This window comes from Prionailurus viverrinus, chromosome E3 (genome assembly GCF_022837055.1).
Source record: "Prionailurus viverrinus isolate Anna chromosome E3, UM_Priviv_1.0, whole genome shotgun sequence".
Lineage (NCBI taxonomy): Eukaryota > Metazoa > Chordata > Mammalia > Carnivora > Felidae > Prionailurus > Prionailurus viverrinus.
The window spans coordinates 14,589,806-14,616,265 of record NC_062576.1 but is presented as its reverse complement, the minus strand read 5'-3'; the positions used below and the strand labels follow the sequence as shown (position 1 = coordinate 14,616,265).

Here is a 26,460-nt window from a genome sequence, read left to right as displayed (position 1 = left end):
TCATGGCTGTCAGCCTCTGCTCCTCCCCCCTCATATTCTCTCGAATTTGAAGTCTCTGCAATTTCAAGTTTCTTCAAGCAAAAATTCCCGTTTTGCAGGGATGTCTACAAGCATCAGGGATTTTTTTTTTTTTTTCTGTGCATAGTTACTTTTGAGATACTGTAGGGTTTGGCAGAGGATGGTCACCCCGGTCACGTAAACATTCTCAATCCATCAAGACAACCATTCTTGGCCACTTTGAGGCTCGAGAGTATATTCAAAGGGATACACAAAGACGGGGGGCAGGGTGGAAAGGTCAAGGTGCTCTTTTGGAGTCAAGGAATGGGGTCGTTCCAGCCACAGAAGCCCATAGGTAGACTGGAGAAGTTCAGTCCTTATGGCAAAGTGAGGGTTCCAGCAACTTCCAATCAGAGCTCAGCCGCGGGGTGGCCGGAAATCCAAAGTGAGCCATGGAGCTGGGGCCGGGGGTGCAGGAGGCTAGCCGAGGAACGGGATTCAGAGGTGTGGTTCCAGGCCAGGGAGGTTTGGCAGCAACGATTTCCAGCAGCCTAGGACTCTCAGTGGGAGCAGCCCGGACAGAGAGACTGGACAAAGGAAAGGCCCCTGGCCGCCAAGAAGCCAGAGTTCTGGGACAGAGCACACTGGTGGGGCGGAAGGTCTCGATGTGGAGACCCCACTCCAGGAGCCTCAGGAACAACACAGAGGCCTATGGGAGCAGCGTGCCCTCCCTGGAGGAAGAAGAGTTGCAGGAATGTGCAGTGGCTCAGGGTTCAAGAGGTGGACACTGTTTCTCGGCTCACGCCGTGGGGGCCGGGACCACAGCTGGGGCCTCCGTGTCGGCCTCCCTGGTCCCAGGACCAGAGTGGGGCCAAGGTCTGCAGATGAGAAAGGAGGGCAGGGATCTCAGAGGAGCTGGAGAATAAACAAGCCAGGGAAAGGCAGAGGTCATCACCGCTGTCCCCAACTGTCCTCTAGAACGTGGAGCAGAAGAAGGGCCTCGGGGAAGCTGTCCTTCAGAAACACTCCTCTCTTTGCTCCAGAAAAGGCACAGCCTGTGTGGCACAGGTGACAGTTCGAACACCACCCACGTGCTTTCCTCCTTTGGGTTACGTGACCTTCGCTCCGCTGCTCTAAGCTGCAAGGTGGGCGACTTGGGAGTTTTCTCGGGGCCTTCTCCGCCTCCTGCGGGAGTGACGCTCAGCTCCGAGGAAGCAGGGCACGGGGCTCTCATAACTGGAGGAAAACCCTCTTGCTCCCCTAAAGCCAAGGACGGGGGGCCGGGGCCAAGGAGGAGGAAGATGTTCTCTAAATGAAAGTCTGCGGTTTCCTGCCTATGGTCCCATGGGAAGGAGACAGGGGCAGGACGGCCATGAGCAGTGACGTGCACCCCGTCTCGGCACAGAGAGAGGGAGTGAAGTGCTGCACGGTGAGGTTGGCGCAGAGGGCGTAGGGGGGCCTGTGCTTCCGTTTTCTATGGGGGCTGTGGAAGGAGCCTGTCCCAGGCGGCCCCGTACCCATCTGGGGCCCGCCTCATCAGACGGGTTATGATGGAACAGCGTGGCCGTGGGGCAAGAGGCCCCGCTCCCTTGGAGGGAAGGGGGCGGCTGAGTTGAAATCCAAAAGAGCAGCTGAGGGTCTCTCCTGAAGGCAACATGGGCCGGCAGCTGAGGCTGGGATGGGTAGGGGGAGAGATGACCGAGCTCAGGTGTCTGCCACCAGCACAAGTCCCAGGTCGCGGAGGCAGATGGGCCCTGACCAAGCCGAGAGGTCAGATCGCGATTAGGCCGGCCGGAGTCCTCTACCGGCGACGGTGGCCGGGCCAGGAGCTGCCAGGTGGCGCGGGGACACCGCCCAAGGGAAGGAGAGACACACAGAGACCCCGAGGCTTCCACTCGGCCACAGGGGGGCTAAGCCCACCGGTGCCACACCTGTCCCCACACCTGTCGCCACACCTGTTCTCCCCCACCCCCCACACGCCGTCTGAGACTGAGCGTTCTTCCTGGACTGAGCGTTTCCATAAGGACAATAACAGAAACCCAGCGGCAGGTCCCTAGACTTCTGAATTGATGAGCCCGGCGTGTCGCGAGGGCTCAATACGTATTTGCTGGTACGTCAATGAAGGATTCCATATTCTGCACTTGTCTGTCCAAGACATTTGAAAGAAACTAAAGACTCTCCCTAACAACTTAATGGCTGGTGTGCTGTTTTATTGTCTGTGTCCACATCAGAGCATTTCATTGAGGCTAGGGTGCCGGGGACGGGGTGGAAAAAAAAAAAAAAACGCACGTTAATGGCCTTTCTTTGGCCTCATTGCCTTTTTGATCCATTTGCTTCATAATAACACATCGGTCCCTGTTGGGAGTGGTACGTATAGAAGTAACAGCAGCTGCTGGATTAATAGTTATTGTCAGTTTGGCCGCCTGGGTGGCTCAGTCGGTCAAGCGTCCAACTCTTGATCTTGGCCCAGGTCATGATCTCACAGTGTACGGGTTCAAGCCCCGGGCTGGTGTCTGCTTGGGATTCTCCCTTCCTCCTGCCCCCTCCCCCGCCCCTCCCCAACTTGCTCTCTCTCTTTCTCAAAATAAATAAATTAACTTAAAAAAAACCCGGCAGAGTAGATGTCCGTATGATCCTCCGTGCAGGCGAAAGCCAACTTGCTGTAAACCTTCCCGAGCGATGGCAAAAAGGTATAAATACGGAAATTCACAAACTTCGCTAAGCTGAGTTAGGACGGGAGACGAAGCCAGCGTCCCACGCGAAAAGCTGGGATTGCCCAGAGTGGTTCTCAGAGCCCATCTTTCCACTTGAAACCCCAGATTTGGTTACAGCGCAGGAATGGTTCAACCTACGGCCGGTTCCATCTGCCAAACCGTCTGCAGCCACCGCGTCCGCCGCCGTCGGAAATTCAACGTTCATAAAAGACACTCGAGGAACATCGCTCTCCCTTCTCCTTCTTAGGCATCTGGGGGTCCACTGAACTTGACGCACAGAGGTCAAACTCCAAAATACCGACTTGAGCACCCTACCAGGGGTACAAAGGACGCTCCGTGCGGGTGAGATTTACCGGACCTCACACACTGCCCGTTCTCAGAAGCCTTCGAAAGGGCCACTGCTCCACACACGGCACTCGCACTCTGTTGTGCATAACAGCAGAGCAAGCTTGTCGCAGCCTCTCGGCTGCTATGAGGATGCGTGACCCGAGTGGCTTAACGACCCCGGAGCCCGGACTTCGGGGAGAAAATGAAGCCCGCTGCCCCTGACTTCCCGGGTGCCTGGCTGCAGAAGCTATTTTTAGAGCCACGCTGGCACCAGCGAAGACTTCCACCTCGAACTCCAGAGAGATACTGCGAAGCGTCAACCCGAACTTCCCTACTTTGGGAAGGTCTGGGTAAAACTCCCACAGCCTTGGAAACCGTGCAGGGTCGGCAGGAGGAGGAACCCCTCGGGGCCCACCAAGGTAGCAGGAAATGGTCATTTACGTAGGCTGGACTGCCCGAAGTTCATTACTTGGCCACCACAACTCGGCCATCGGTACTTAACAATTAATTTCCCAGACTAACAGAGGACTTTGCTTGCTCTCTTTCTAATCTAAGAGAAATAAAAGTCACATGTTCCCGTGTTTCCGTAAGAGGGGACGAAAAAACGGATAGGGGCTAGGCTCCACAAGGAGCCGCAAACGTAACAAACGCGAAACTGGCAAAGCCCGATCCGCCCTAACCTGTGCGGAGGAGGCAAACTGTGGCCAGTGCACCGGCGAGCTGAGCAAATGGCAAAGGCTGACCGGGCGTGGGAACACGTTAGAGTCTGTACCTTAGTCATCTCGTCCAGAGGACACCCTCAAAAACAGCGGGGAACAATCACACACGGAGGACGGGATGGGCCAGAGTTCTAAACTGCACTGTAGAGAAAACGATGGGGCAGCCGGGAATAAAGGAGGAAAGGGAATTTTCTGCTCTGAACTCAATCCGAGCATCTTCTGTAACTGCTTTGTGGGCTCTGAGGATGGAGTGGAAAAAAGAAATGTGAGAAAGGGCAGGGGAAGGAAATGCAGGAAATGGGCAGGAGAAGGAAAACCTACGCAAGGCCAGAAGATGGCACATTCTGGAGTCATCTAGAAAAGGGGGATTAAAGCTACCAAAATAATGGCTGCAGCCTACCCCTCCCCGCTCCTTCCGCAGTCACACCTCTCCAGCTGCAACCGATCTGAAGGCCCGCCAGATCAATCTGGAAAATTAAGGGTACCGCTGCGTCCCTATTTATGTCCGGCAATAATGCAGGAATCGGGCATTTGACTCAGAGGCAAAGCATCTTCTATTTTTAAAGCCTTTACGTTTCAAATGAAACTTATCTGCTCTCTGGCAGCCCAGCACACTGAGCCTCTTTGCGAGGGGGGAGGAAAGCCTTCCCAGCATTATTCAGATTTACCTGCTGGCTGCTATGAGCTGTCATAACACATGTTGGTTGATGGAGGCAGGTCTCTGCTTGTCATCACGGAGAACGGTTACCCTGCAAAGCCTTGCTCTGGCTCCAGGGCACTGCCTGGGAATTCTGCTTCCAAAAGCAAGGCAACCAGCAGCGACATCAGCGTGTCACGCCAAGGTAAGAATTGATCTACCCAGGCTGGTGTTGAGGGTACATAGGTGATGTCAAGAAAGACCATTTATTTCACCCAAGAGCAGTGTGTTCACCAATGTGCAAGCACACTTCTGTTTTATAATGAACAGCCTCCCGGAAAGGACCGACTTGAAGGCCGTGGGACTCTTCTCTTTCCAGGCAAAAACACTTTCGTTGAAATTGCCACTTCTTGGTTAGCGCTCAGGACTCTGCTCCGTTCGTAGGATACCGACTAGGGCTAATCCAATGAGCAGGTCATTTGTCATAATCATTCATAACCATTCAGAGTTGTACGAATGGACCAAAAAAGAGATTATTACCCTCATTTACTACTGAAGAATCTAAGGAGCAGAGAGGTAAAGCAGCTTGTCCGAGGTCCCGTCGAATGGGTCTGCAGCACATCTAGCCCTTTTGCAGAGAAGTAAACGGAGGCTCAAAGCCGGTGGTCAAATCTGGCCCCCAAACAGGTCTTGGGACCCTGGGCAATGTTTTCTCTGTCGCATCGTGCTGCAGACACACGGAGTCATTGACAAGCGCTCGCTCCTAGCTCTGAGCACCGCGAGAAGGCCGCGGTCACCGGGGGATGGCTAGGCAGAGCAGACGTGTGCCATCCTCTGTTTCCCCGTGGGTGTACCTGCCGTTTTCCCAGGAAGGGACAAAGTTGAGGATGCTGCTGCTTCCTCACAGTCCCGATCAATTGCGATCACTACTAGACATTCTTTCCAGCTAAGCATCTGACCACACAGCAAATTCTGTAAAGAAGTGGCCATGTCTTCCCCTGGATACTCTCACAGGACAAGCACCCACTCATGGCTTCTCCAGCGATCGTTTTCATCCACTCCACTCTTGTGGGGGGTCTCAAAAATGCACAAGCATGGATGAATTTGCAAAGGACTGAAGCCCAGGTGGAGTAGCCTCTATTCTGCTCTAACAGAGGTTTATACACAGGAGGAATCTACGAAGGCTCACGAAGCAAAGAGGAGCCAACCCCTAGGCCTGATCGTATTCGGAACAATGCTTCCTGCAGAGGGGTGTAAAACCCCACGGTTGACCAGGATTGACCAAACGAACGCCTTCTATCAACTCACTGGGCTCCTCCAGGGCTGGCCCCTGAGGAAAGCAAGCCGAGTTTTGTGGAGGGTTGTTATTTTTAACTGTGAAATGCCTCACGTCTTGCTTCTGTAGTAAAACTCTTCACTGAAACTGATTACGTACAACACCTCCTGCCGGATCATGAGAGCATCAATGAGTGCTTTTCATCAGAGGAGCCCAAAGCTGTGTTATGGAAATTTTCTCCTCCTGGGAAAAACACCTTTAGACGCTTTACATGGTTTAGGGATGAGAAAATGAAAAGCTCATCTACAGAGGAGGGGTGACCGGCCTCATGACACAGACCCTGTTGGTGGCAAAATCGAACAGGTCAGTCCTCTGTTGCTGGGAGACTGCAAGGCAGGAAAGGAAGGTAGAACTCTTCCATTGTGATTTTTCTCTTCCTCAACTGGGACGGACTTCAGATGGCCCTGGAGCTAGATTCCTTTTATGACTCTCCTTTCCTAGGGAAGGGCTTCCAAAGGGAAGTCCTAAGCACCGTGGTCTTTAATTTGTCCTTGTCCACACATGCTGCAGGACGGCCAGCACCATATACACAGTCCAGGTGGGTCAACAAGACGAGGTCCTGGCTCAGTGAGATGGTCACCTTCTGCCCAGGATGTGCCTCGTTTTCTGAAACCCTGCTTGCGACTCGGCCGTGACAGATTCTGCTGCTCTGGGATGTGACCCCAGTTTAATTGCCCGCTGTGCTCGGTGCTGCCCTGCCACTTCCCCCAAAAGGGGGACCACACAAGACGAGGAGGCACGAGTTCATACCCAACTGTCTTCATCTTGTTGCAAGATCGGCCATCTGCTGATGGCCATCAGCTCCTAAGGTGGAATTCACATCCATTCAATTCATCTATTTACAGTGCGCAATTCAACAGCGCTCGGCATGTTCACAGAGTTGCGCAATCGTCTCCAGAATCAATTTTAGGGCATTTTTATCACTCCCCCCCGAAAGCCCTGGACTCATCATCAGCCTCTCCTCTCCCTGTCCCTTCCCCAGGCCTAGACAACTGCTCTTACACTTCTTGTCTCCCCGATTAGTGTTTTACCCATCTTTAATCTATCTCATTGGACCACTGGATCGAGTCTGGCCTCCCCTGTTTGGTTTTTAGAACCCTCCATCAAGCGGACTTCCTGTTTTGATCTACATGGTCTCCCGTCTTTCCTCTCCTTTTTAACGCACATTCCCTACCTTTAGCTTCCTCACCGTACCCAAAATACCCAAGCGAATGGTTAACTCAGTGGACTTGGGTTGCCCAAACCTTGCACCTTCCAAAGAAAGAACTGGCTCTTCCCAGGGCCCACGGAGATAACTAACAAGGCCTTGAGACGTCCTGCCTGATAAGAGTGATTCTGCCTGCCTGAAGCCCTGGACCGTGCTGGTTTAAGCTCCGGGCGTGGGGAGCTGGAGACTGCGTAGCCGAGGTTAGTCACACGGCGCTCCATGACCGACCCCCCACTAAAGACCTTGCAAGCTAAGGCTCAGGTGAACTTCCCTGGATGACCATGCCTCACACCCGCTGTGACCTCTCACCGCTGGGACACGGAGTACTGTCCACACAACTCCATGGGAGAGGATGTCCAGCAGCTCGCACCTGGTTTCTCCTGGACACTGTCCTATGCATCTGGTCCCTTTACCGATTTTAATCCGTACCCTTCGGCTGTAACAAATCAGTAATCGCGAGCATCACTGCTTTTCTGAGGTTTGCGGGTCCCCAAACACACCCATTTTCACCACCGGGCCTCTAACTGTGTTGTCTCCCATCTACCGTGCCAGGTTGCAAGGTCCAGAAGGTCCCGTCTTTCCCAGGACAGACAGCACAATGGGCAAGAGTGTAGACTCTGGGTAACCGGACCGGAATCCCAGCTTCATGCCCTACTGAGTGTGTGACCTTGGGCAAAGTGCTTGCCCTTGTGCTTTAGCAGCCCTGCCTGTGAAGTGGAGACCATACCAATACTTACCTCCAAGGGCTAGTATCAGCTGTAAATGGATACCGCGATGTGTAAAATGCAATGCGTACAGCGTATGATTAATGCCTGGCGCGCTGAAAATTCCAACATTAGCTATGGTGTCTATGAGCTCCCCCATCCACCCCTCTCACAAAGTTCCTTTCCTCCCATAAATGCACACTCACCGATGCCAAAGGGCAATTGTGCGCACTTGGGTCCTCTGTCTCCAATCAGCCTATGATCTCCTTCAGGAGGATCATGTCATTTACCAACACCGTCCCCCCAGAAGTTCCTACAACGCTGAGCAGACAATGGATTCCTAAAATATATCTGCTGGTGCACAGGGAAGATCTCTCTATTTAAAAGTCTAGGAAAATCTGATTCTTCACGTAAGGATTTCCCCCTTGTGTAAGCCAGTCATCTTCCTCTAGGGAGGGAAAAAATAAATAAAACCCTTCTCCTTTATATACATTTGTGTACAGAATTTGAGATACCAGCAACCACGCATACCCAGGCCAGCCCTTTCAACTAAGAATCTAACAGCCTCTAATGGCTCCTATACCTTATAATTATTATCAAATTATATGTTGGCTTTAAGATGGCTAATTATTAATCATCGGCCTGAATTCGGTATTAATGAGCAATGCCACTAATTGCAGGGTCACCTAACCCAGAGCAGGAAGGCACGACTGACACCTCACAGAGGGTGCCTGACTCAGCCCCAGACAGTGCCCTGGAAGCAATGTGCTGTAAAATGTCCCATCTCTGGTGACACCTCGGACCCTTGCCGGCTGGTAAAAGGCACGGGATTTTACAGCTGGAAAGAACTGTAAAGATCAGCACTTCCCAAGCTGTGAGCGACACATCTCTGAAGACTGCTGAGTTAAGCTAGGCTTCCACGAATTCATGGTGCACCCAACCCAGATGCCTCCAGGCTACATGGGTGATATCCCCACGTCCTTATTTCTGCTACTATTTTTCACACATATGTGCCTAATGTTATCGATCATAAAATTCAAGCTTATATCAAAGGACAACTGAATTCACAGTAGCTTTTTTTGTCAGGGAATTCTCACGGAAAGTTTGGTGAATGTATATTCCTGGACCCTCAAGACCGCTGTCAATGACTTCTCTGTTCTTGGTCGGCTCGCCCATTCCTATTCCTTCCGGAAATCATTCCAGAGGCTTTATTGTTTTCCTGTAACCCCCATGCAAGGCCTAGCTCTCACTCTTTTTTTAAATTTTTTTTAATGTTTATATTTATTTTTGAGACAGAGACTGAGCGGGGTGAGGGGCAAAGAGATTGGGAGACACAGAATCCGAAGCAGGCTCATGGCTCTGAGCTGTCAGCACAGAGCCCGACACTGGGCTTGAACTCATGAGCCGCAAGATCATGACCTGAGCGGAAGTCGGAGGCTTAACCGACTGAACCACCCAGGCACCCCGCCTAGCTCTCACTCTTAAGGATGATTTCTCCTCCTCTTTCCTGAAGAAAATGTGGGTCACAAAGCATGAGCTCACTGTTCTTCTCTTCAAGACCAAACCACGGTTCGTGTTCTGGACCTGAGCTCCTCGCCGCTCTGTGGGGTCCTTCGTTCCCAACCAGCACCCCCTGCCTCCTTCCGATGCCTTCAGACCTTCCCTCCCCTTGCTCGGTGCCCTCAACTGTTCGTACTGTGTTAAAATAGCACTCTTCGCGTCCTCATTCGGGAAGAGGATGTTCAGACAACAGATGTCATATTCAAGGAGATCAAGCAGGAAGTTCAAGAAACAGCTGACGAGCAAGTGGAGTTTAGGAAGAGGACTGTGTCAGAAGAGGCTCCCTGGAGTGAAGTGCTCCCTGGAGTGAAGTGCTCCCCGGAGCGAATGGGGATCCTACCATCTGTCCCCAAGCCCGGCGGTGAGTGCTTCTGGCAACAAGAAACATCCTCACTGCCGCCTGACTCGGGCTTAGCAAAGGGAGAGTGGCCTGTGAACTAGAGGGAGCCTTGTGTGGGGGGGAAGTCACCTCTCCCCTCCCATGCAGGACTAAGGTGTGTGAATCCTGGAAACCAGATACGGGATGCAGAAGGAATGCTGGCCTGCGGCCACTTTAAAGGTGGTCGTGATTAAAAGTCACTATAAAAAAGAACGAAGAGGGGTGCTTGGGTGGCTCAGTCAGTTAAGCGCCTGACTCTTGATTTTGGCTCAGGTCGTGATGTCACGGTTGGTGAGTTCGAGCCCTGCGTGGCGCTCTGAGATGATGCTGCAGAGTCTGTTTGGGATTCTCTCTCTCTCTCTGCCCCTCTCCTGTTCACTCTCTCTGTCTCATTAACAAATAAACGTTTTAAAAATAAGTAAATAAATAAACTACACATCACTTGATCTTTACCCGCCTCCATAGTTTCTACGCCTCACCTCTCTGAGTCTACCCCAAACACCTCAAAAGCATAATCTGCTCTCAAACTGCCCCCCCCACTCCTTCATATCCCATTCATTCCTCCATACACGGCCAACTGGCTTCAGACTCCAAGAGTCCCTTAAAATGGTTTCACCAAGGCTGTGATGAGTGGACCCCTTAAACCCAATGGTGCTTCCGGTCTTCTTGGTCTTAAGTCTTGGACTCCACGGATCATCCTCATACCTCTCTGACCATTCATCATCACTTGCTGGTTGCTCTTACGTAGGTTCCCTCCATCCCAGAAATATTGGCGCTCTCCTTGTCTTTCTCTAAGGGACCTCTGGACAATCTCACTCTCTATCTAATCGCTAGCCCTGATCGCTCTTCGGAGCCTCAGATGTCACTCATCCATTCATTCACTCGCTATAGATTTCCAGCAAACCTACTAAGTGCCAAGGGAGTAATCAGGCACTGGGGATACAACTGTGAACCAGTCACAGTCCTGGCTTCCTAAAGCATATAGTCTCGTGGGTGATAAAGAACGGTAAAGAGAGGCTCTCCAACTGGGAGAGCCAAGTAGAAACACCTAGCAGTGGTTCTTAATAAAAGGCCTGTGGATCATTAAGGCATTCATAAACTGCATGAAACTGCACGCAAAGTTCTGTCCGCTTGTACGTGTTCAGGGCTGATACGATCTACGCCTTTCATTAGATGATCCAAGAGGCCTTTGACACGAAAACGTTTAAAATCTGCTGGTCTGATGATAGGTTACTGATGTGACATTGGACTTGATGGCACTTTGGAGAAAAACTGGGGCTTAAGACAGATTTGAGACCCTCCTCTGAGAGGCGAGAGTTGGCTCATGGCTCCTCAAGGTCTTTCACTGGAGAATCTCAGCAGCAGAGGGCAGCGACATATTGGAGGTGACAGCGGGACCCCGCATGGCTTAACTCAAGCTCTAAAACTCTGAGCAACACTGTCCCCAAATCCCCCAGTCATGCGGTGCCCACAGCCCCCAGCGTGAGAAGCATGGACCACAGCTGTACCGGGAATGATACAGGTCTCCCAGAGCTTTGAAGAAGAGGCATTTTTTTTGGCCAACATTTAGAAGTCAGAAGATTTCATGCAATGATCTGGATTTGTGTTTTCTCTTAAAAGTCTGAGGACCCGGGGGCACCTGCGTGGTTCAGGCAGTTAAGCGTCCGACTTTGGCTCAGGTCACGGTCTCACGCCCTGCGTCGGGCTCTGTGCTGACAGCTCCTTCAGATTCTGTGTCTCCCCCTCTCCCTCTGCCCCTCTCCCACTTGTGCTCTGTTTCTCGGTCTGACAAATAAACATTAAAAAATTTTTTTTTTAATTTAAAAAAAGTCTGAGGACCTGACAAAAGCCAGCCTGTGTCCCCATCCCCCAGCCCAGCACCATCCCCCAGGGTGGGGCTAAGAGCAGCTGCCTCCTTATTGGCGAGCCTTCTCTTCAGTCCCCACCCCCCACCCCTCATACACTTGGACTCTGCTCTCTTTCGTGGCACCTGTGCTCTCTCCTTGCCCGAAACTTGGGAAATAAACTGTTTACCAGGCAGGAGAAGCCACAAAACAAAACAAACAAATATGAAAAAGGGAAAGAAGTAAAACGAAGGACGTACATTTTCTTAATGGAAAAAATCTCCTACGTTATGTTGTCTGCTGGGAAGATTCAGTATCCACGGCCTCATCCAGTCTAATGCCATTTGGATTGTGAAAATGTTCTCCTCGTTCCATCCTTCGCCAGAATAAAATCATTACTATCAAAATATTAGAATCACAGTGGGGAGGGGGAAGCCACCATGTCCCAACATTTAAGAAATCACATCGTATCTGCCTAACAGCATCAGAAGGGCCATAAGAATTCCTTCCTACAATTAAGTATCCCCATCAACTATTAACAAATTAAACATTTTGTCAGTTAGGATACATTAAAAAGAGATCATCGGTATTGGGTTCTGTTTTGGGCATCAGAGATACATGTAATGTTAATGACTCGTGATCACAACTCTATTTTCTCGAGTCTCTTTTAAGTGCATATTAATCATCTGTTAATGTTACCATAACTCATTAAATACAAGCTACATTTTTGCCTGGCGCCTTTCATCCATGGGGAATAGCTAGGTTTTCAGGGCCTGTTACAGCGTTAGGACGCACCCGCCTCTTTCCCTCTTGTGGGGTTAACACCACCGTCACACCTCCGTTCTCTTATCGGTCAAGGCTGGAGGTCAGCCTCCCTGTGGGTCAGGGATGAAGCACCCTTTGTGTTCCGTTCAGTAGTGTTAATTGCATTCAAGTTGTCGTGCAACCAGTTTCCAGAACGCTTTTCATCTTGCAAAACTGAAACTCTATAACCATTAAATAACAACTCCCCATCCTGTCTTCTCCCCAGCCCCTGGCAACCCCCCTTCTACTGCCCGTCTCTATGAATTTGGCCATTCTAGGTACCTTCTATGAGGTATAGTATCCGTCTTTGGTAACTGGTCTATTTCACTTGGCATGATGTCCCCGTGGTTCCTCCATGCCATAGCATGCGTCAGAATTTCCTTCCTTGCTTAAGGCTGAATGATATTCTGCTGTAGGTATAGACCACATTGAATCCATCCATTCATCTGTTGGTGGACATCTGGGTTATTTCCCCCTTTTGGCTACTGTGAAAAAATGCTGCTGTGAACACGGGCGTGCAAATACCTCTTCGAGAGCCTCCTTTCAACTCTTTGGGGTATGTACCCAGATGTGAAAATTACCACATGGTAATTCTACTTTTAATTTTTTTGAGGAACCGTCACGCTGTTTTCCATAGCGGCTACGTGGTTTTGTATGTCCACGAGCAAAGCTCAGGGGTTCCAATTTCTCCGTATCCTTGCCAACACTTGTACTCTACTCTTTTGTTTATTTCTTTGATAGTCACCATCCTAAGGGATATGAGGTGGTATATCACCCATTAAACTTAAATTATCTCAAAGGTTATGCTTTGCTTCTCAGAAAACGCCTTAGTGATGAGCCTGCATAATTACCTGCGAGGATTCTAAGAGTGTGGCCCCGAAGCATTGCACAAGGACACTGAATGTCTAGGTGGGAATGGAAACTGAGTCACAAGGCATCTCTGGTGGAGGAAGTTACTGGCCCAAAACATCACCAGGCTGTTGCACAAATCTGCCACGGGCAGCTCCACTCTAATGCGATCAATTCTGTACTCTTCCATTTGGGCAGGAAAGTAAAGGAACATGAGGCTTCCCAGTTATTTAGAATGCCACAAGGAAGAACTTCACGACTACTTGGGAGAAGCTTCTCATCCTGTTCCACAATTCCTTCTTGGTACTCCCGCTTTATACCAACAAACACTGCCTTAAAACCAAGCCAAGGTAGGAAAGCCTCTTCCCCCTCTTCTAACGTAAGAAAGAACCGTGACAGTTTCAAGTGGGTTTGGCCTTTGGGCGGCACTCACAGAAAGCACCGCACGGCAACCAGGCATCATCTGGGTTAAAAATCAGAGCATCCGTGGTGGGCTGAACGATGCCCCCTCCCCCCCCAAAAAATCCACCCCCTAATCTCCGGCGCCTGTAAACGTTACCTTACATGGGAAAAAGGACGTTGCAGACGTGCTTCACCTTGGGCGGGGGGATTAGCTCAGATTATCCGCGCGGACCACAAATGCCATCACAAGGGAGGCAAGAACGCCAAAGGGAGATGATGGTCATGTGACGAAGGCAGTAGGGGAGGAAGAGGGATGTGATGGAGCCACAAACCGAGAAATGAGGGCCTCTAGAAGTTGGCACAAAATGGACTCTCCCCTACAGCTTCCAGAAGGGCCTCCACCCTGCACACGTCTTGAGCCTGGCTCCGAAAAGCTCATTTCGGACTTCGGACCTTCAGAATGGAAGGGAATACATCTGCGGAGCTTCCTGCCACCACACGGATAGAGATTTGCCACGGCGGCCACGGGGCACGAACACGGCATCAAAGCCAACCCACGTCATTCAACACCCTTTAGAGGCGAGCCCCCAACGGCTGCGCCATGGGGTGCTGGTCTCCCCGTCTCCGGGGGCAGCAGGGTGGGACCCGGGCGAGGGTCACGCGGAGCAGCCCAAGGCCCTCCAGCTGCCCCAGGGTCACACAAAGGGTGTCCGTGTCTACGCATTCCTGCATCGTGCAAAAGGGGAGAGGGAAGGTTGCAGGTACGAGGAAGCCCCAGGAATGGACGCCTCTCGAACCACACAGCTCCTGGACACAGCTCACCAGACATGAAGAACGAAGGGAGAATAAAGGGAGGGGAACGTTCCTATCGTGCCAGTCTCTCCGTCTGCTGAGCTGCCCTTGAAAACTCAAGCTCAAGAAGCAGTCTTTCCTCAGCAAGAAAACCACAATGGGAAGATACCCTGAAGTCCTAAAGCAGCTTCTATAGGCCGCCGGTCTGCCCCAGGCGGTCCCTCCTAGACGCCCTCCCCCTCAGGGCTCCTGTGTCCCCGGAGATCTGGGGACGCGACGGCTCCCAGAGCTTGCCCGCCACAGACCTGATGGGGAGAGAGGGGTCTCCGGCGTCCCACCAGTCTTTCGGGGGGCTGATGTACATGCACCACAGCTCCCAGCTGTAGCCGTGGGCCGAGTTCTCATAGCGCTGCACCTCGAAGGTGTCCTGTTTGATGTTGTCGATGGACGGGAGGATCACTCGCTTCCGGTTCTCCTGGATTCGGGACAGAACCGGCTCGGCCCTGCAACAGAGAGAAGTAGATCTAGTTAAGTCTCTCTCCTGAGGCACGCCCACCCCTCAAACGGGCACAGACTCGGGCACCATGGAGAAGGAACGGGGAAGTGTGGGCCCCGGGGAGGCTGGGGCTCAGGTGGAAACTGAGGCACAGGGGTGACCTGCCCCGGGTGGGTCGTGCAGCTGTAAGCACGCAGGGCGGCTCGGGCCCTGGCCCAAGGGGGATCCCGGCCTGAGAGGCCCCGAGCAAGATTTCGGAATCTGGGGGGTACCGCCCGGAAAGCACCAGGCCTCTCTTTTGTGCTGACGACATCAGCCAAGGCAAGGCCTTCTCGGCTACAAGTGAGTTTAGCGTTTCCATCTCCCCCTCGGGGCTCCGGGTGACGCTCCTTGTTTCTTCTGCAGGAGCCGAATTTTCTTCCCCAAAATGGGTCGCTTCTGCTCTGGACGGCCTGGTTTTAATAAGCATTTCACTAGCTTCTCGGTGTGCGTGACTATTTCAGTTGGTTTAATTGATTACTTAATTGATTTCTTAAAAGGGATCTAATTGAATTGGTTAGCGATGGCAGGCGAGAACTAATTAAAAGCAAAGGCAGGCAGAATCGTGCCTCCCAGCTAGCCGGTCCCCTCAGGGCTACAGCGGGAGACAGGCAGGGACCTGGTTCCAGGCCCAAGGTGCAGCCCCGCTAGCTTAGGGGAAAGCAAATGGTCAGACTTCCCGGCTCGTGTGCGTCTCCGAGGCAGACGTAGGAAAGCGCCGTTTCCCATGTTCCAGAAGGAAAAGATGGCCCTCGTAAGCCAGGGCATTAATCTCCCTGCTTCGAACAGAGCTAAGGCTTTGGACAAGAGTCAAGTGAAAATCCCATTCCTCTGCATTATTTGGAAGAATAATGAGAACCCTCGCCCTGCCTCCCATCTCTTTTCATTTCCAAGCTACTGAATTACCTGTTGGCTCATCTCATCTTTCTATTTAAAACGAGCAATAAAATATACCCTGGGCCATTTACTGCCTCCGTTGCTTATGCGCACACCATACAGGCTGAAGCCAGCTGGGACTGATTTGCCACGGCTTTCAGATATGCTTCCGAGCTTCACCCCTCCAAGCATCTGCCGACGCCGTTCTCCTCCGGGAATGCCCTTGGCCGCTGGCAGGAAGTCTAGTTACCGATGGAGTCTTACCAGATCGAGTGCCGCCTCTCCCGAGAAGCCTCCCCTGATTTCTCCTGGAGGGAAAGCTCTCTCCTTCCTCTCAGCTCTTGTTCCATCTTCTCCACCTCGTCAAAAGTCACTCTGTCCACACGTTGTCTTTGCTGATCTCGAACACACATTATTTCTCCTACTGGGCTAATGGTAGCTGATGTTTATGGAGCACTTACTACATGCTAGGTACCATTCTAAACATTCCACGCAGGCCAAGCCAACTGACGGAAATCTCACAACGGTCCTGGGAAGTAGAGAGTATGAGCAGCAGTTGACAAGTCAGGAAACTGAGGCCCAGAGAGGTTAAGTCGCTCGCCCCAGGCCACACAGCCAGCCGGTGGCAAAGCCGGGTTTCTAAGCTGGATGGTCTGGCTTCACGCCCTAACTCTAAGCTCCACTGTGTCCTATGCTGGGCCACGCTTCCTTCAGCTGGTCTGGTGGCCTGGATATGGAAAGAAGCACTCCGGGGAAGGTTACTGGGCCCTAGGGTAGAAGACCTTGGTTCTTCTAACGCTTCTGGAACTGAACAGGGTGACCTCCCAGTCCGCGAGGGAAGGTGCACCTGTTCCCAGTTATTCGCACCCCTCACTGGAGACACCCCGCTTTTTACCACCGGGCCCGCAGAGGGGCGCACTCCCTCCCTCAACCCCGTGAACGGTCGGTTTGGACATGTGACCGACTCTGGCCAATGGGCGATGAGCCGAAGAGATGACGTCACATCCTGCAGAAGCATTTAACAGCCGCGGCCAAGGCTCTTCTCCCTGAGCCACAAGAACGGTACGTCCTAGACGGGGTCCCGCGTCCTGTCACGTCAGACTGCAGAGCTAGGACATGTGTTTCTCATTTCAATATTGATTTGTATGGGAGATTTTTAAATTGTCTGCGTTCTGCCATTTCTGCGGTTTCCAGCCAGAAGCGTATCTCCAGTGAAGCTCAGCAACTAACCATCGATGTGGAGCAGCCGCCGATCCTGTGTCCACGTGACCTGTTACCCCCCTGTCCCACCCCAGTGCCGAGTAGGGGGAGCAGTCACTCAAACCCTTGGGCGGCCCTAAATGCTCTGGCTGAAATGCCCACCACCTAGCCATGGTTTTAGATAATAATACAATTATTTCGTGTTCCCCAGACCTGTCGCCCATAACTAAAATTTCCTGAATTTTAAAAACAGGGAGCGAGCGACGAATCCCGGGAATCTACCCCCAAAACCAAGAGCCCACAGTGTGCCCTGTAGGTTAGCTAACTTGACAATACATTGTATCTTAAAAATAAATAGATAAATATTAGAAAAGAAAAAAAAAAAAACCCAGGGGGAACTGTAGCATATCTAGGGTGCCACCCCAGCTACCTCAAAGCCATCAATAAAAACAGCCTCACTTTAGCAACGATCAGATTGCTAATCTGCAGATTTTATTTTATCTTTTTAATGTAATTTATTGTCAAACTGGCTAACAGACAGTGTGTGCGGTGCGCCCTTGGTTTTGGGGGTAGATTCCCCGTGGCCCATCGGTTACACACGACGCCCAGAGCTTGTTCCAACCAACTGTTAACCTGCAGGTCTTACTTTTAAAAATTTCGGTTTTCCATGGGGCGCCTGGGTGGCGCAGTCGGTTAAGCGTCTGACTTCAGCCAGGTCACGATCTCGCGTTCCGTGAGTTGGAGCCCCGCGTCGGGCTCTGGGCTGATGGCTCGGAGCCTGGAGCCTGTTTCCGATTCTGTGTCTCCCTCTCTCTCTGCCCCTCCCCCGTTCACGCTCTGTCTCTCTCTGTCCCTCCAAAAATAAATAAACGTTGAAAAAAAAAATTAAAAAAAAAAATAAAATTTCGGTTTTCCTTAGGTGGCTGTCTGAACGGTGTTTATTAGCCCAGTAACAAATGCAGACTTAAGTACTCCAACCACTCCCCTGAGCAATTCCTAGTTTACCCCTTAAGGTGAACAGCTTAAGTGCTCTAAGTTTCCACAAGTCCTGATTCAAACCTCTAATATTTTCACATAAAGCAGACTGGCGTATAAAATAAAATACACGATTACTCATTTCCTACGTTGTCTCCTATAGTCATATTTCCATTTTATGTATATGAGGTGACAGGCTCTAAAAACTTCAATATCAGTGTTGTCCTCCAAGAAGGGAGAACAAAGTCCAATTTCTTCAACAAAAAGTACTTAGTCTTGGAAGGACTTTGCGTAAATGGCCACGTGTGTAATCCGTACAGAATTAAGCCATTTTAGGGTGAGAAATTATAAGCCACTGAACCCAAACGTCCATTCTTTTCTGAACTACGTTTCAGCAAATATTCTAAAACTGATGCCAGTTTTAAAAGCTGCTATTACAGGGGCGCGTGGGTGGCTCAGTCGGTTAAGCGTCTGACTTCGGCTCGGGTCACGATCTCACCGTTGGTGAGTTCGAGCCCCGCGTCGGGCTCTGTGCTGACAGCTCGGAGCCTGGGGCCTGCTTCAGATTCTGTGTCCCCCTCTCTCTCCGCCCCACCCCTGCTTGTGCTCTGTCTCTGTCTTTCAAAAATGAATAAACATTAAAAAAACATTTTTTTTTTCCTGAATAAATAAAAGTCGCTATTACCAATCCCGTTGACTTTAGCAAGGTACCTAAAGTCACAACAAAGACCTCCTTGGGTCTCAGAATGCAGAGGACGTGTGGAAGCTGAGTGTGAAGGACCACGGCCTCTCTCTCAAAGAGACCAGTTAGACTACAGACTACCTGAGGGCAGATACCGAATCTTGTCAGATTCTGAACCCCAGCCGAGTGACCAACTGTCCCAGTTTGCCTGGGACTGTTCTGGTTTTACCACTAGAAGTCCTGCGTTTTGGGAAATCCCTCAGCACTAGGCCAGTCCGAACAGCTGGTGACCCCAACCCCAGCCTAGGACAGTGTTTGGGACAGTGGTAGGCATCCAGGAAACATCTGTCAAAAGGAGGATTCCGGCAGCCCGCTATTCGTTGAGGGGCATGGTGATGAAGATGGAGGATGGGCGAGCGGAGGTCAAAGCCAAGGGAGAAGGGCAGATGGGTGAAACAGAAGGGAAAAACAGCCAGAGCTGGAGGTTGACCGGGTGGGTAACGTGATGGGGAGGGAAGGAGCCAATGAAAGGGACGCGGGAAGAGTCGCCAGTTTTGACAGAAAAGAAACGGGGAGGCAAGGATGTGGCAAATAAAGGCAAGAAGTGCCACATGGAACATTCGAGGGCCTCTGTTCAGAAGGCTTCCAGCTCAACGCTTCTCAAACCTGAGCAAGCCTCAGAGGTCCCTGGAGCACTGGCTAAAACAGAGTGCTGGACCCACACAGAGCTTCTGATTTCACAGGTCTGAGGGGAGCCCCCAACTCTGCCTCTCCAGCACGTTCCCGATGGCACTGCTGGTCCGGGGAACCACACTCTTGACAACCATCACTCTAAGAGATAAACAACCCTGAAGCTTAGAGGAGATCAGGGCTGCAAACCTACAGCTGTGTGTCACCAGGGTCTAACGGTGGCAGAAAAATCAGGCAGGACACTGGTGTCTGAGACGGCAATGGACAGCCATGTGCGCTTGAACAGGCCAGTGTTACCTGTGACACCAGGGTGCAGATCGTCACGTGCCCAAGTGATAGCCATTCTCCTTTGGTCCGGCCCTTAAGGGATTCTAAGATGTGTTGCAAATGAAGAAGAACAGATTTTGTAATGTTTAATGGGCAACGGGGCACTGGCTCTTCCGATCTGGTACCACCAACGGTATTCAAGTTCAAGATCAAGATCAAGTTCAAGATCATATTCAAGACGGTGCCACTGAGTTAACACAGGTTACAAGCAGGGTTTGTGAAATTAAAGACTCTGCTTCTTAGGAAGTAAGCAAACTGAACCCAGGTTATTTCACCTCTGACTCGGTTTCCCATTGGGCAGTCAGCCACAGCCACATGACCGTGCTTTTCAGCCGTAAGCATGCCCACTGAAGGTTTGGGCGTTCTGATGCTTCACGATTCTTGCAGTCCTAAGTCTTCTCCTCTCTGGGTGGCCCCCAACTTCTCCCAGATTGTTCTTTTCACCTGGGAAACCATCGGGGCCACATTTGCAGAGATCCACCCCTCCCTTCCTCCAAATGATGTTAAAGATAATCCCTTATGTTCCAGGAGGCTTTAAACCCGAGTAGGTGGAATTATAAATGGATCTCTTCCCTCCAAATAGCACTCAACCATCCTCCTCAGAAAAGGGAACAAACAAAGTGGGAGAAGAGAAGAGACATGGCTGTCTCGTCCCCTTGGCAAGGATCATCTCGAGTTCTGTCCAATCAGTGTGTCATTTTCACTGGGTATTTTTTTTTTAATTTTTTTTTAACATTTATTTATTTTTTTTGAGGCAGAGAGAGACAGAGCATGAACAGGGAGGGGCAGAAAGAGGGAGACACAGAATTTGAAACAGGCTCCAGGCTCTGAGCTGTCAGCACAGAGCCCGACGCGGGGCTCGAACTCATGGACCGCGAGATCATGACCTGAGCCGAAGTCGGCCGCCCAACTGACTGAGCCACCCAGGCGCCCCTTCACCGGGTACTTTGATGACGATGGTGGTGGTGGTTGGTGGAGGCCACAACAACGGAGAACCGGGTAGACAGCAAACTTCTCCCTGCTTCCCAGTTTTATCCCACAGTATGGCTCTCACCTTCTTTGTCAACCAACCCTTCTCCACTGTTCTACTAGCCCCAGAAGGAACAGGCAACATTTCCACCTCCCAGATTCTAGCTCCTCCCGACCACCCTACTGCAGGTGCCGGGTGCCCCCAGGGTCCAGCTTGTGACCTACCAGCCAGCTGTGAATTCCACGTGGGCATCGAAGAAGCCAGTGACCTGGCCAGTGGCCGCCTTCCAGCCCTCGATGCGAGCTCGGATCAGGCCCTCTCTTTTTTGGTTGCGTACCACCTTCACCAGCCCAGGGTAGCGCTTCTGGACGTACTCTTCCAGCGGGGCCTTCAGCTCCTCTACAAATGACAAAATGCAAGAAGGTCCATAACCGTGTCACTTCAAACGTGTGTCCAACCCGCCGTGATGCCAACAAGATCTCCAGGAAGGCTGGAGACGTGGAAGAGTTGGCACGCTGGTGATCTTAGCAGAAAAGACAACTCAGGCAGCCTGAGAGTCAGAAGACATTGCCGACACCCTGACCCGGGACGGCAACGTCCTCCCAGCATCCAAGGTAGACAGCTGGACAGAATCCGCGCCTGGCTGTCACATCCTGACTGCCGCAGGCCACCAGATGTCTCTCGAGGCTTGTTTTCTCGGTGGTCTTTCCTCCTTTGGAGGCCAGCATTCCTGCCCTCCTACTGTCCCCTGGGTCCTGTTTATCAACTTCTGTATGGGTTTTCCCGTTTGTACACACACACTGGCTCTTATAGGACATGGCCTGGGTGGTCCAAACCCACAGTCACGCATCAGACGCAAAGTTAACAAGGTTGTTACTTTGGTCTTAGGATAACAAAGTAATCTTTCCCCGGTAGTGCCATGGCAGCAGGAGTAATGCTACCAGAAACTGAACGCTTTCTCTTCTGCAACAAGCAGGTGGTGGAGAGTGCTTTCTTTATATGATCTAAATTAATCCTTACCCCAACCTAGGAGGTAGCTAGATTAATTCCATTAATTCCACCTTGCCAATTAAGAAACACAATTAGGGTGGCTAACTTGTCCCAAGGTCACACACCTAGAAACGGGTGGAGCTGAGACACAGCCAAAGGTGCCTGACATCGCAGACGGGGCGGTTGACGCCTCTCTGTGCAGAGAGTCACCAGGTGGGGGAGGGGGAGGGGGAGGGGCTGCCTGGCAGGGGATTCAGAGACAGGCACGCTGCAAGGACCCCCCACTTGGAGAGACTCATGCTGGAGGTCGCTAGCAGTCCAGATGATTCTGATGCAAACAGTCCGCAAACAATACCTTAAGAGATACAGTTACCCCTGACTTCACTCCAGAGAAACCCCAAAAGGTTGTGTTGATAGACGTCATACAGACGTCTCTCTTCCTAATTACACACGGCACCTTGGGGAGCTTAGAGCCATACTTTTGAGCACAGGTGGAGGCTGAGCTCTCTAGGTCACGGCTGTTGTTCCCCGGGAAGGATGCAGTCATGTGACCCAGGAGGAAATATAGAGCACGGGGTGTGCAGACGGATGGGAACCAGAGAGTCCCCAAGGCACAGAGACACGGAATGGGTCCTGTCAGCCAAATGCACGGATGGTGGAGACACAGGAACGATACGGGCTGAACTGTGTACCCCCCAAATTCATCTGTCAAAGCCCTAACCCCCACTTCCTCGGAATATCATCATACTTGCAGATAGGGACTTTAAAGAGCTGATTAATTTTAAGTGAGGTTGGGGGCACCTGCGTGGCTCAGTCAGTTAAGCGTCCGACTCTCGATTTCAGCTCAGGTCATGATCTCATGGTTCGTGAGATCGAGCCCCTTAGGCTCTGTGCTAACAGGGCAGACCTGCTTGGGATTCTCTCTCCGTCCCTCCCCTGCTCATACTCTCTAAAACTACATAAACACACACACACACACACACACACACACACACACACACACACACAAAGGAATTTAATGAGGTTGTTAATATGGCCCTAATTCAATCTGACCGGTGTTCCTATAAGAAGAGATTTGGAGCCACCAGGGGCCATGCACACAGAGGACACAGTGGGAAGGTGGCCATCTGAAAGCCAAGGGGAGAGGCCTCAGGAGACACCAGCCCTGCCCACACCTTGATCTTGGACTTGCCGCCTCCAGAAATGTGAGAAAGTAAATTTCTGTTGCTTAAGCCCCCCAGTCTGTGGTCCCTTGTCACGGCAGCCCAAGAAAACTGATACAGGGGAGTATTAGTTTGGAAAGGAGGGAAGTTGGAACCTGAGTGGGGAAGGGGCAGAAACCTCTAAGGAGATATAAGGTGCACTTGGGTATTTACACTGGAGTCAGACCGTGGGGGGTTCAGAGCCTAGCGCTGCCATTTATCACCTGAGTGCACCTGGGTGATTCACCCGATCTGTGCATGCCTCAATTTCCTCATCTGCACAAGGCGATGATAATCAGAGTAAGGACCTCATAGGGTGGTGATGAGGAGTGAACCAGTCAATGTAGACAGAATGCCGGGGCGCCCGGTGGCCTCACTGCTTGAGCGTCTGACTCTTGATTTTGGCTCAGGTCATGATCCTGCGGTTGTTAGATCGGGCTCTGTGTCGGGATCTGCACGGACACCGTGGAGCCTGCTTGAGACCCTCTCTCCCTCTCCCTCTGCCCCTCCCCTGCCCATGAGTGTGCCCTCTCGTCTCTCTTTCTTTGAAACAAAAAAAGAGAGAGAGAGACTGAATGCCTAGAATGATCGCTGGCATAGCGTAATTATCTGCTCAACCCTGAGTAGGTAGCCAGCGTTGGTAAGAATGTTCCCTCTTTCCATCCACATGGTGGAGGGCACATGGAGAGGTTTCAGAGCCACCCAGGGGGCCTGAGGAAGCTGCACCCAAGATGGAAAAGGGCCTCTACACTAGAACGATGGCTCTCAAAGCGGAGGGATCAGCTGGAGGGGCTGAAACGGATTGCTGAGCCCCTCCCCCACAGTTTCATTTTCAGAAGGTCAGGGGTGGGGCCTGAATGTTTGTGTTTCTTTTCTTCTTCTTCTTTTTTTAATATTTATTTATTTATTTATTTATTTATTTATTTATTTATTTATTTTTGAGAGAGAGAATATGTGCCCATGTGCACACACATGCATGCAAGTGAGGGAGGAGCAGAGAGAGAGGGAGAGAGAATCCCATGTGGGCTCTGTATTGTCAGTGCAGAGCCTGGAGCAGGGCTTGATCTCCGGGGCCCTGAGATCACGAGCCGAGCCGAAAGCAAGAATCGTATGCTTGATCAACGGGGCCCCCCGGGCGTGCCATGAGAATCTGTGATTCTAACAAGACCCCGGGGGGGGGGGGGTGCCCATGCTGTGCTATGGGGAACCACTTTGAGAACCGCTAAGCTCAAAATGCACAGGGCTTCCTTGGTGCACGCTTGGCACATCACACACCCTCAAGAAGTTATTTATTGTTGGGGCACCTGGGCGGCACAGTCGGTTAAGCGTCTGACTCTTGGTCCGGGCTCAGGTCACGATCTTCTCGTTCATGGGCTCAAGCCCCACGTCAGGCTCTGTGTTCACAGCACAGAGCCTGCTTGGGACTCCTCTCACTCTCTCCCTGCCCCTCCTCCACCCGCGCTCTCTCCCCCCTCTCTCTGTCTCTCAATAGATAAATAAACTTAAAAAACAAGTTACTTAGCGTCGACGTCTTCACCAACTGGTCTCACCAGTATTGCTAATATCCGTGCCATCACCCCAGGGTTGGGGAGGGAGCTGGTGCAGAAGCCGGGCTGTGGGGATCCTCTGCCTCTTCACTCACTGTAAGTGAGAGAAGATGACCAAATACATGGGACTGGGGTGCCCAAAGAGTCCTCGGCTTCTAGAAACCATCTATTGACTGAATGTTGGCTGGATCGTCCTGTCTGTTAATTACATTTCTCGGAACAAGAATTCTAGCAAGAAAGTTGGGCAGGCCATGCCTGCTTGGTTTTTCAGTCCTCCTCGCGAGTACCGGGTGGGTGGGCAGGGGATGGAGGGACGTGCCACGGAAGGTGCTGGATCCCGCGTGGGCACTGCACCTACAGAAAGGTATAATGGGAGACCGGCCCGTTCGCTTGGATTGGCCCACGGTGGGAGGAATTCTGGGAATCTCCGTAAGTGCAGGGAGGACGCTCTGAGCGCTGCGTGTTAAGCACCCGCCAGGAGACCCGCAGGCACGGTTACCCTTTGGCTGCCTGGGACCTCACTGTGGCTCTGCCTGGGAACTGGGTGTCAGCTCCCATATGTGTCAGTCACTGTGTCCAAATGCCGAGGGGTTTCCTCATTTGCTCAGTGGTTGTGACTACGACTCCAGGGTGGAGAGAGTGACGGGACAGTGTCACTCACGACCACTGGCTTCTACACCTCAAGGCTCCTGAGATACGGGCATTAAAAGGCTTTGAAAAGTATAGAGGGATAATGCCTCGGTACCGGCCCTAGGGCTGTTAAATGAGATGTTACATGAACACATTAATCCTTAGTAGTAAGCATTCAATAAAAGTCACTTCTAACAATAATCGGTCTATTAATATTACCGATAGAGGTCAATTTTATAACTTCCCACGACTGACAGCTTCTCTTTCTAGCTAGTCAATGTCATTTTGAAGTCTGAGGGTCGCCTACGTAGGGGTAGACAGCACCCTCACTTACAAGGTTTGGGGACACGTTGTTCTAAACGCAACAGAAGTGTCAGTCTATGGGCTTTTGGGGGATCACAGCAGGATCCGGGAACAAGTGGCACTGGTCAGGCTTCTTTTCCCAGTCCCTGTACATGGCTCTGTCCTTCAGAAGGTAGTGGCTCGTGCCCTCGCTTGCCTTCAAAAATCGCTTCAGACACGATCTGCTTCCCCCAGGCGCTTACGATCTAGTTAAGCACGTGTGAGATATTCCAAAACTGACGGCATTCAGTGTGACAAGAAAAATGGAGTTGACGGCCCAAGACAAATGGCCACAGAAGGAAGTGCTACGAAGAGGGAGACGGTATTTTGGTTGGGGGTGCCCATGAAGAAGGTAGTGTTCGAGTTAAGCAGAAGGTTTGGACATGTGTTCTAACTACCCCAAGATACGTAAACACGCAGTGAAATACGGAAGCGTAGAAGCGGTCTTCTTAGGTACCGCGGAATCACTAGTGTCTGGGGGACGGGGAAGATGTCACTGATTAAAAAAGAGATAAAGAAGAAAAGTAGAACAGCCTGGGGACAGGCTGAGGTGCCGGCAGACACTCGGGTAGACTGTTGAACCAAGCAAGTGACCCAGAGGTGACAAGAAAGGCACAGAGTATAGGGGACGCAATGGTGAGCTATGATGCCATAGGAGAGACTGCAGATGCCAGGAGATGGAGCGAGGACTTGGAACAGTACGCTGGGACACATGCCCGTTAAGGAGGCAGGAGGGAGAGCTAAGGAGCAAGGCTGCCTCGAACAGCGTCCCGGGGGCGGAATCCCGTCAAGGGTGGAGTTTCCAAAAAGGAAGACACGTGTACCCATTCCACAAATACATACAGGGTACCTGCGTGGCTGAGGATGACACAGTTCTTATCCTCAAAGAGTAACCCAACATCCAATGTCACGAAGGTCAAATGCACTCGAGAAAATGAGAGCTGAGAATGGCCCAGAGATCCAGACAAACAGTAGGCTCCTGACGGGACCAGAGAGGAAAAGGAATTCCCTTCTGGAAACAGCCGTGCCCTGCAGGGATAGGTTCGCATCAAGAGAAGTGGGTGAGTAGGAGAGCTCAGGAGAGTTCCAGAAAGACTAACCCCGGAGGAACACAGTTTTAGCAGTCTGAGGCATTGGGGTGTTGAGGTTCGGAAATCGCCTTCAAGCGAGAGAGCCCACAAGTCGACCCAAGTAAAATCGAGACCCCCAGGCTCACCGGGGAA

At 51.5% G+C, this 26,460-nt stretch overlaps 1 protein-coding gene across 2 annotated transcripts in view; it reads right to left on the bottom strand.

Moving 5' to 3' along the window:
- The window catches only part of GALNT17 (polypeptide N-acetylgalactosaminyltransferase 17), a 246,543-nt gene that overhangs the window by 192,579 nt on the left and 27,504 nt on the right, over window positions 1–26,460 (bottom strand). The window contains exons 3-4 of one of the 2 annotated variants that reach the window (XM_047837433.1): window positions 20,751–20,925; window positions 14,577–14,774 (exon numbers count right to left, since the gene is read on the bottom strand). In XM_047837433.1, coding sequence (XP_047693389.1) covers window positions 14,577–14,774; window positions 20,751–20,925 — 373 coding nt within the window. Of the gene's footprint in view, window positions 1–14,576; window positions 14,775–15,946; window positions 16,561–20,750; window positions 20,926–26,460 lie in introns of those variants that run through there. The other variant, XM_047837434.1, reaches the window with a different exon arrangement.